Consider the following 10,432-nt stretch of genomic DNA (forward strand, 5'->3'; position numbering starts at 1 on the left):
GCTCCTCCTGTCCTCCAGGCACTGGGAATGGGGATGGGGATGGGAATGAAGGGGCTGTAAAGGTGCTCCCAAGCACCCCTAAAAAATCGTTGTAGGGTTGGTTTGCTCCTCCTGTCCTCCAGGCACTGGGAAGGGGAATGGAAATGGGGATAGGGATGGGAATGGGGGAGCTGTAAAGGCGCTGCCGAGCAGCCCTAAAAATCTGTAGGGACGGTTTGTTCCTCCTGTCCTCCAGGCACCGAGAACGGGAATGGGGATGGGAATGGGGGGGGCTGTAAAGGTGCTCCCAAGCACCCCTAAAAATCTGTAGGGAAAGTTTGTTCCTCCTGTCCTCCAGGCACTGGGAAAGGGAATGGGGATGGGGATGGGAGGGCTGTAAACGTGCTCCCAAGCACCCCTAAAAATCGTTGTAGGGTTGGTTTGTTCCTCCTGTCCTCCAGGCACCGGGAACGGGAATGGGGATGGGAATGGGGGGGCTGTAAAGGTGCTCCCAAGCACCCCTAAAAATCTGTAGGGACGGTTTGTTCCTCTCGTCCTCCAGGCACTGGGAATGGGAATGGGGGGGCTGTAAAGGCGCTGCCGAGCAGCCCTAAAAATCTGTAGGGACGGTTTGCTCCTCCTGTCCTCCAGGCACCGAGAACGGGAATGTGGATGGGAACGGGAGGGTTGTAAAGGTGCTCCCAAACACCCCTAAAAATCTGTAGGGTTGGTTTTCTCCTCCTGTCCTCCAGGCACTGGGAACAGGAATGGAAATGGGGATAGGGGGGCTGTAAAGGCGCTGCCAAGCACCCCTAAAAATCTGTAGGGACGGTTTGTTCCTCTCATCCTCCAGGCACTGGGAATGGGGATGGGAATGGGGGGGCTGTAAAGGCCCTGCTGAGCAGCCCTAAAAATCTGTAGGGATGGTTTGGTCCTCTCGTCCTCCAGGCACTGGGAATGGGAATGGGGGGGTTGTAAAAGTGCTCCCAAGCACCCCTAAAAATCGTTGTAGGGTTGGTTTGTTCCTCCTGTCCTCCAGGCACTGGGAATGGGAATGGGGATGGGGAGCTGCATCCCCGGCGCTCCTGGAAGGAGTTTTTGGGATCGCAGCAGCCGAGCGGGGCAGGGTTTCCCTTGGGAACGGCTCTGGAGCCGCTCGGCCGGAGCGCAGGAATGAGGAAGATGAGGGTTTTTCACACGCCGGCTTTAAGAACACATTGAAATGCACTGGGGTGGGAATGATTCACTGCCGCTCCAGCCCCCCCTTTCCGGGCTGGATCCGGAACCCTCGGCATTTCTGGCAGTGCCGAGGGTTTTGGGAAGCACCGGGGCCTTCCCGCAGGGTTTGGGTGATTCCTTCCCACGATCCCGAGGCGGGAGCAGGGAGGGATCCATGGGGAGCATCCCTGCCCTGGAGAGAGCAGGAGGAGCTCTCCCCTTCCAGCACCGCGCGTGTTGGATGGAAACCAAACCCTTCCCTCAGATAAAACCCGGCTTAAACCTTTGGTGAGTCCCAGCATTCCCATCCTCAGGCGTGGGGGTCCCAGGGCTGCGTTTTTGGGGTGCTGGGGCCCAGAACCAGAAGTGGTTCCTCACTGACAACGCCAAACTCTTCCCAATAAACCCTTCCCAAAGCTCAGCTCAGCCCCTGTTCCACCCAGCAGCGCCTGTTCCTCCTGTTCTCTTAAAGCCCAGTTTCTTTTGGGGAATTTAATCCCGGTTTTTGTCCTGAAGCCGCCCGGGAGCAGCAGCTGCTCCGTGGGAAGGTCGAGGTTGGCTTTGGGAAAGGCCCGGAGAGCTCTGCTGGGGGAGCCTCACAGCAAAGCTGGGCTTAATGAGGGGCTGGGTTAAAGCAAAACCGGACTTCAAGCAAAACTGGATTGAAAACAAAACTGTTCAAAGCAAAACTTGGTGTCATTCAAAGTTGGGTTTAAAGCAAAACCGAGTTTAAAACAAAGCTGGGATTAAAGCAGCTCTGGATGTAATGCAAATCTGTGTTTAAAGCAAAATCATGTCTAAAGCAAACTCAGTGTAAAGGAAAGCTGGTTTTAAGGCAAAATCAGCTTTAATTCAAAGCTGGGTTTAATGAAAAGCTGGACTTAAAGTGCAGTTGGGTTTAAAGCAAAGTGAGTTTAAAGCAAAACTAAGTTTAAAGAAAAGCTGAGTTTAACATAGGACTGGACTAAAGTAAAATCAGGCTTAAAGCAAAATTGTGCTGGAAATAAAATCGGGTCTAATGCAAAGCTGGGTTTAAGAAAAAATCGTGTTTAAAACAAAGTTTGGGTTAATGCAGAGTTAGGTTTCAAACAAAGCTGGATTTAAAGCAAAACAAGGTTTAAAGCAAAACAAAGTTTAAAGTGAAACAAGGTTTAAAGTGAAACAGGCTTAAAACAAAGTTTAATGCAGGACTAGTTTTAAAGCAGAACTGGTCTGACAGCAAAACCAGGTTGAAAGCAAAGCTGGGTTTAAAGCACAACTGGGTTTAATGCAGAGCTGATTTAAGTAAAACTGAGTTCAAGGAGCGGCGGCTGCTGCCGGCCTGAGCCGGGCTTTGCCTGCTCGGGTCCCGCCCCTCCCTGAGCCCTGCGGGAGGGGAGCGGTCACGGCCCGAGCTCCGGAGCCCCCAGACCCAATTCCCGGGGTGCCCCAGACCCAATTCCCGGTTCCCCCCCAGCCCCAATTCCCGGGGTGCCCCAGCCCCAATTCCCGGGGCTCCCCCAGCCCCAATTCCCGCCTGCCCCCCAGCCCCAATTCCCAGCACCCCCAGCCCCAATTCCCAGCACCCCCAGACCCAATTCCCGGTTTCCCCCCAGCCCCAACTCCCGGGGCTCCCCTAGACCCAATTCCCGCCTCCCCCCCAGACCCAAGTCCCAGCTGGCCCCCAGCCCCAATTCCCGGTTCCCCTCATCCCCAACACCCGGGGCTCCCTCCCAGCCCCAATTCCCGGGGCTCCCCCAAACCAAATTCCTGGCGCTCCCCCAGCCCCAGTTCCCGGAGCGCTCCCAGCTCCAACTCCGGGCGCCCCCAGCCCCAATTTCCAGCTCCCCTAAACCAAATTCCTGCCTCCCCCCAGCCCCAAATCAGGGGGCTCACCCAAACCAAATTCCCGGCTCCCCAAGCCCCTGTTCCCGGCCCCCTCAGACCCAATTCCCGGTCCCCCCCCCCCCCCCCAGACCCAATTCCCGGCGCTCCCCCAGCCCCAATTCCCGGCGCTCCCCCAGCCCCAAATTCCCGGCACTCCCCCAGCCCCAATTCCCGGGGTTCCCCCAGCCCCAATTCCCGGCGCTCTCCCAGCCCCAATTCCCGGCCACCCCAGCCCCAAATTCCCGCTCCCGGCCCGGCCGTGGCCCCGCCCCACTCCGGCCCCGCTCCCGCCGCTCGATTTCCTCTTTTTTTAAAAAACCCCAAACAAATGGGATTGGATTCGCCCCGGCCGCGCTGAGTCACGGAATCCCCGCGCCCCGGAGCCGCCCGGCCCCGAGCCCCGGAGCCACCGCCGGGACACTTGGGGGGCCCGGGGGTCCCCATCGGGCACAGCCAAGGTGGGTCGGGCAATTCCCGAGCTCCGGCGCCGCATTCGGGGCATTTTCAAGGACTTTCAGGCACTTTGAAGCTCTTAAAACCTGGGAGTGAATCCGGTCAGGGGCTGGTTCTTCCCTGCCCGGGTGCGACCCCAGCCCCAGCAATTCCAGTGCGTTACTGGTGCTGCGCCCCCCCCCTGCGCGGAGCCTTTTGGGGTGATTGGGGGGGAAATCACGACTTTTATCGCTATTTTTGGCAGCTCCGAAGGAAGCCGGAGCCTCACCTGGAAGGAGGCAGTGGAAGGAGGGAGCTCAGCCCCAGCTGAGCCCAGGTGATGGGGCACTGAGTGGGAATTCACCGCTTTTATCGCTATTTTTGGCAGCTCTGAAGGAGCCCGAACCTTCCCCTGGAAGGAGCCGATGCCATGGAGGGAGATCAGCCCCACCTGAGCTCAGGTGAGCGCCTGGGGCCGCTTCTCCTCGCTCTTCCCACCTTCTCCACCCGGCTCAGGCCTCCCTGACCTCCCTCTCTCCCTGTCCCGAGGAAGACCTGACCACGCCGTACCTGAGGAAGGCTCCCACCCCCCCCGGCCATGAGGACGCCGACACCGCCGTGATCGCAGGTGAGGCCGCGGCTCCCGCTCGCCCCGGGGCTCAGCCCGGTGTTATACAGTAATTAACCAATTTGACTAATAGGGAGAATTTCTCCATAATTAAAATACAATGGTACAAAGGCCACAAGCAAAGATCAGGTCCTGACAGCGTGGGTGACACAGGGGGGGCACTCTGGCTCCTCTGGCCATCACCAAGAGAAAACTCTCACAGAGTCTTTTTATACATTTCCAAGCTTCTGGGAGGGTTTCTTGCTTTCTTATCATTGATTTTATCCTTTTAGCATCTTCAGGTAGTTTTTCCTTTCCTGCTGCTGCTCTTGCTGAGAGTTTCCCCGAAAATGGTCAATAATTCACCTTGTTAGGGGAAAATCTCCTGCAAAATGCATTCTAGGAGACCCAGATTTACCTTGAATGCACATTGCTGGGCTTTGGTCAGATGAATAATCCTGTGGAATTAACATTTCATTCAGGCTGGGATTTTGGTGCATATCGCTGTAATCTCATCAGAGGGCATTTCCTGAACCCTCCTTTGGTATGCCAGGATTTTCATCAGGTGAGATTATTGTAGCCTCAGAAGGAATTTACACATATCATCTATTACAGGCTACAATAATTACTGTAAACTCAGCACAAATTTACACATATCATCTATTACAGGCTATGTTATTAATGAATTAGCCAATTTGATTCATAAGAAGAATTTCTCCATAATTAAAATACAATGGTACAAAGGCCACAAGCAAAGATCAGGTCCTGACAGCGTTGGTGACACAGGGGGGGCACTCTGGCTCCTCTCCTCTGGGCATCACCAAGAGAAAACTCTCACAAAGTCCTTTTATACATTTCCAAGCAAGAAGAGTTTCTTGCTTTCTTATCATTGATTTTATCCTTTTAGCATCTTCATGTAGTTTTTCCTTTCTTGCTGCTGCTCTTGCTGAGAGTTTCCCCAAACTGGTCAATAATTCACCTTGTTAGGGGAAAATCTCCTGCAAAATACATTCTAGGAGACCCAGATTTATCTTATTGATGATGCACATCGAATGCACATTGCTGGGCTTTGGTCAGAGGAATAATCCTGTGGAATTAACGTTTCATTCAGGCTGGGATTTTGGTGCATATCACTGTAATCTCATCAGAGGGAATTTCCTGAACCCTCCTTTGGTATGCCAGGACTTTCATCAGGTGAGATTACTGTAGCCTGTAATAGATGAGATGTATAAATTCGTGCTGAGGCTACAAATTTATATGAATTTATATGAAAATCCTGGCATACCTAAGGAGGGTTCTGGGGAAGTTTCCTCTGTTAGGAAAATTAATCCACAAACACCAGAAGTTTATGTCCAAAAAGGAGCCAGAGGAGTCCTTTTGCTTTATTGCAATAAAGGCAGAGGCCATGGGGCATCCCCTGGGATCTCTCAGATTTATGGAGGATTCAGCCTCCTTTTTATCCCAATTTCCCTCTCTTTTTCCCCATTTCTGAGGTGCTTGAGAGGTTCAGACTCCCCAGAACACCTGATACCAGAGATTCCCCTCTAATGTATAACCCTCACTTTTAATTTTTAATTCTTATGGAATTTAGGGGTTTTTCTTCCCCATTGTTTCTTTCATCTTTCAATGTCTAACTTCATTTACCAGCAAACTGAAATTTTATTTGTAAAAGCAAATCTCTTTTTCCATTCATCAATCAGTGGAATCCTCCCCATTGTTTCTTTTATCTCCCAGTGCTGGTTTTATCTCCCAGCAGACCCAGAGCTGGTTTGGAAACACAAATCCACTGTTTCTCTCACCTCTGATGAGATTACAGCGATATGCACCAAAATCCCAGCCTGAATGAAATGTTAATTCCACAGGATTATTCATCTGGCCAAACCTCAGCAATGTGCATTCAAGGTAAATCTGGGTCTCCTAGAATGCATTTTGCAGGAGATTTTCCCCTAACAAAGTGAATTATTGACCAGTTTTGGGAAACTCTCAGCAAGAGCAGCAGCAAGAAAGGAAAAACTACCTGAAGATGCTAAAAGGATAAAATCAATGATAAGAAAGCAAGAAACTCTTCTTGCTTGGAAATGTATGAAAAGACTCTGTGAGAGTTTTCTCTTGGTGATGGCCAGAGGAGCCAGAGTGCCCCCCCTGTGTCACCAACACTGTCAGCCTGGGTCAGTGCTGATCTGAGCTTTGCTTGTGGCCTTTTTACCATTGTATTTTAATTATGGGATAAATTCTCCTTCTGAATCAAATTGGCTAATTCATTAATAACATAGCCTGTAATAGATGATATGTGTAAATTTGTGCTGAGTTTACAGTAATTATTGTAGCCTGTAATAGATGATATGTGTAAATTCGTGCTGATGCTACAATAATCTCACCTGATGAAAGTCCTGGCATACCAAAGGAGGGTTCAGGAAATTCCCTCTGATGAGATTACAGCGATATGCACCAAAATCCCAGCCTGAATGAAATGTTAATTCCACAGGATTATTCCTCTGCCCAAAGCCCAGCAATGTGCATTCGATGTGCATCATCAATAAGACAAATCTGGGTCTCCTAGAATGTGCATTGCAGGAGATTTTCCTCTAACAAGGTGAATTATTGACCAGTTTGGGGAAACTCTCAGCAAGAGCAGCAGCAAGAAAGGAAAAACTACCTGAAGATGCTAAAAGGATAAAATCAATGATAAGAAAGCAAGAAACTCTTCTTGCTTGGAAATGTATGAAAAGACTCTGTGAGAGTTTTCTCTTGGTGATGGCCAGAGGAGCCAGAGTGCCCCCCCTGTGTCACCAACGCTGTCAGCCTGGGTCAGTGCTGATCTGAGCTTTGCTTGTGGCCTTTTTACCATTGTATTTTAATTATGGAATTGTGAAAAACGCCAATCACTTGTTTTTAAAATTTTAAACATTTAATGATAATAAAATGGTTATAAAAATAGTAATGCAATTAGAGTAATAATAATTTAGACAATTTGAATTGGGACAATATGGGACAATAGAGACAAAGAGTTACAGACAGTCCAGGTACCTTTTCTGGGCAAAATAAGCCCGAAAAAGGACCCACATTAACAGAGGATTAACCCTTAAAAGCAACAGCCTGTTGCATATTCATACACCTCATGCATGATGCATAAATTCCATTCAAACTCAGGATTCTGGGTGGGCAGTGTCAGCTTCTTCCTCTGAATCCTAACAGCATCATCCTCTATGAGTGAGGCAGGAAGAAGTTCATTTCTCCTGATAATGGAGCAATAAATTCTCTTTCTCTGAAAGATTCAGGTGTCCTGTGGCTGCTATCTCATTGCGAGTCCTTTCTTTAGGAGAAAAGTATCGTACATAGCAGAGTTTCTATTTTAACATTTTGTTATAACCTAAAACTATATTTAACACACTACTTAAGAGAATTAATACAGCATCACTTTCTAACACAACACATACAATATTCATTTGAATATTTGCAAAAAGCCAATCATAAAATACGCATTTTTCACAGAATAAATTCTCCTTATTAATCAAATTGGCTCATATATTGGAATAATTACCAATATTGCCAGACTGGATGTGCCTGAGCTTGTCTGGCCCTTGCTGCTGATCCAAAGAGCAGCAACTGTGGTGTTTCACCCCACAGACACCTTTGGCTGGCTGGGTGTGTGGTGTTTCACCCCACAGACACCTTTGCCTGCCTGGGTGTGTGGTGTTTCACCCCAGGGACACTTTTGGCTGCCTGGGTGTGTGGTGTTTCACCCCACAGACACTTTTGGCTGCCTGGGTGTGTGGTGTTTCACCCCAGGGACACTTTTGGCTGCCTGGGTGTGTGGTGTTTCACCCCACAGACACTTTGGGCTGCCTGGGTGCTGCAGCTGGGCCCTGCAGACAAGTCCAGGCCTGCAGGAGCTCTGGTGGTGCTGGGATGGAGCTTCCCCCCATAACAGGGGCTGCTCCTCAGGTTTCCCTCTGCTGGAGAAGCTTTAAGGTGATGGTGAAGGAAAGGAGTTGGTTCTGCTGGAGGGTTTGGATCCAGAGCTTTATTCTGGCCCTCAGGCCTCTGAATGCAGCACCAGCTCCCACAGAACTCCCTGAGCCCGTGGCTGCTGCTCCTTGAACCCCGGGGAGAGGGGCAGGGAAGGGGTAGGGAGCCACCAAGCAGGGACAGGAGGGGAGGGACAGAGGGACAAAGGACACCTGGATGGCCCAGGGCCCCCCAGGGGTAGAGGGCATCCTTTGGATCTGCCAATCACTCGAGGCCCTTCTGGAACAGCAACCACGGGCTCAGGGAGCTCTGTTGGAGCTGGTGCTGCATTCAGAGGCCAGAATAAAGCTCTGGATCCAAACCCTCCAGCAGAACCGACTCCTTTCCTTCACCATCCCCTTAAAGCTTCTCCACAGAGGGAAACCCCAGGAGCAGCCCCTGTTATGGGGGGAAGCTCCATCCCAGCACCACCAGAGCTCCTGCAGGCCTGGACTTGTCTGCAGTGCCCAGCTGCAGCATCCAGGCAGGCAAAAGTGTCTGTGGGGTGAAACACCACACACCCAGCCAGCCCAAAGTGTCTGTGGGGTGAAACACCACACGCCCAGGCAGCCAAAAGTGTCTGTGGGGTGATCCAGGTAGCCAAAGGTGTCTGTGGGGTGAAATCACCACACACCCAGCCAGCCAAAGGTGTCTGTGGGGTGAAATCACCACACACCCAGCCAGCCAAAAGTGTCTCTGGGGTGATCCAGGTAGCCAAAGGTGTCTGTGGGGTGATCCAGGTAGCCAAAAACTCTCTGGGGTAAAATCACCACACACCCAGCCAGCCAAAGGTGTCTGTGGGGTGAAATCACCACAGTTGCTGCCTTTTGGTCAAGCAGCAAGGACCAGACAAGCCCAGGCACGTCCTGTCCAGCAATATTGGTAATTATTGGTAATTATTCTTGGTAATTATTCTAACACATCTCACCTGTCACACCCGTGCCTGCCCTGCAGTGGTGATCACCCTGGTGTTCCTGACCCTGCTGACCGTGCTGGTGGTGATTGGGATTTACCTGTACCGGAACCAGGGCTCCTACCACACCTACGAGCAGCCCGAGCCCGACACCGCCCCGCGGGAGGAGCCTCCGGCCAAGGACAAAGAGGAATATTTTATCTAAGGACACGCCTGGGATCCACACAGCTCCCGAAACTCCCTGGAGATGGAGGCCTATGTGAATTGTCAGGAGTTAGGATGATACCTGAATTCCCTGGCGTCAGGGATCTGCCCAAATTTCCCAGAATTGAAAGATCCCGGAGCTGAGGATCTGCTGAAATTCCCTGGAGGTGGGGAATCTTCCTCAGTGGGATCTGTCTAAATCCCCTAGAACTCTACCTGCACTTCCTGGCTTTGGGATTCTGCCTAAATTCCCTGGATTTGGGGATCCACCTAAATTAGAACCTGCCTAAATTCCCTGGATTTGAGGATCCACCTAAATTGGAAACCTGCCTAAATTCCCTGGGGTTCTGCCTAAATGTCCTGGAGCTGGGATCTGCCTGAATCCCCTGGAGCTTGTGATCTCCCCAAATTCCCTGGAGCTGGGGGTCTACATGAATTGTCAGGAGTTAAGGATGCTGCCTGAATTCCCTGGCATCAGGGATCTGCCCAAATTTCCCGGAGTTGAAATATCCCAGAGCTGAGGATCTGCTGAAATTCCCTGGAGGTGGGGAATCTTCCTCAGTGGGATCTGCCTAAATGCCCTGGAGCTCTACCTGCATTTCCTGGCTTTGGGATTCTGCCTAAATTCCTTGGATCTGGGGATCCACCGAAATTGGAAACTGCCTAAATTCGCCGGGGTTCTGCCTAAATATCCTGGAGCTGGGATCTGCCTGAATCCCCTGGAGGTTGTGATCTCCCAAAATTCCCTGGAGCTGGGGGTCTACATGAATTTTCAGGAGTTAAGGATGCTGCCTGAATTCCCTGGCATCAGGGATCTGCCCAAATTTCCTGGAGTTGCGGATCCACTGAAATATCCCAGAGCTGAGGATCTGCTGAAATTCCCTGGAGCTGGGGCTCTACCTGCACTTCCTGGCTTTGGGATTCTGCCTAAATTCCCTGGATTTGGGGATCCACCTAAATTGGAAACTGCCTAAATTCCCTGGGGTTCTGCCTAAATATCCTGGAGCTGGAATCTGCCTGAATCCCCTGGAGCTTGTGATCTCCTGAAATTCCCTGGAGCTGGCCTTCTGCCTAAAGCTGAGGATCTGATTTGGTTTGGTTTAAGTTTTTTTCTTCCTTAATTTATGAAGCCAACCATGGAAGGAATATGTGGGTGCCCAAGGGTAGGAAAAACCCCAAATACCCCCCAAAAAAGTAATAAGAGG

The 10,432-nt window shown here is 50.9% G+C and overlaps 1 protein-coding gene across 1 annotated transcript; it reads left to right on the forward strand.

The window, feature by feature from the left end:
* The first annotated feature begins 3,391 nt into the window (after window positions 1-3,391).
* Window positions 3,392-10,308, forward strand: SMAGP (small cell adhesion glycoprotein). Its single transcript, XM_071455938.1, has 4 exons — window positions 3,392-3,521; window positions 3,884-3,956; window positions 4,049-4,123; window positions 9,065-10,308. The coding sequence occupies exons 2-4, from the start codon at window positions 3,926-3,928 to the stop codon at window positions 9,226-9,228; spliced, it is 270 nt and encodes an 89-aa protein (XP_071312039.1). The 5' UTR covers window positions 3,392-3,521; window positions 3,884-3,925; the 3' UTR covers window positions 9,229-10,308.
* Window positions 10,309-10,432: the final 124 nt, after the last annotated feature.

The sequence above is a fragment of the Agelaius tricolor genome, unplaced genomic scaffold (assembly GCF_023055355.1).
Source record: "Agelaius tricolor isolate 1412-34295 unplaced genomic scaffold, bAgeTri1.0.p SCAF_55, whole genome shotgun sequence".
Lineage (NCBI taxonomy): Eukaryota > Metazoa > Chordata > Aves > Passeriformes > Icteridae > Agelaius > Agelaius tricolor.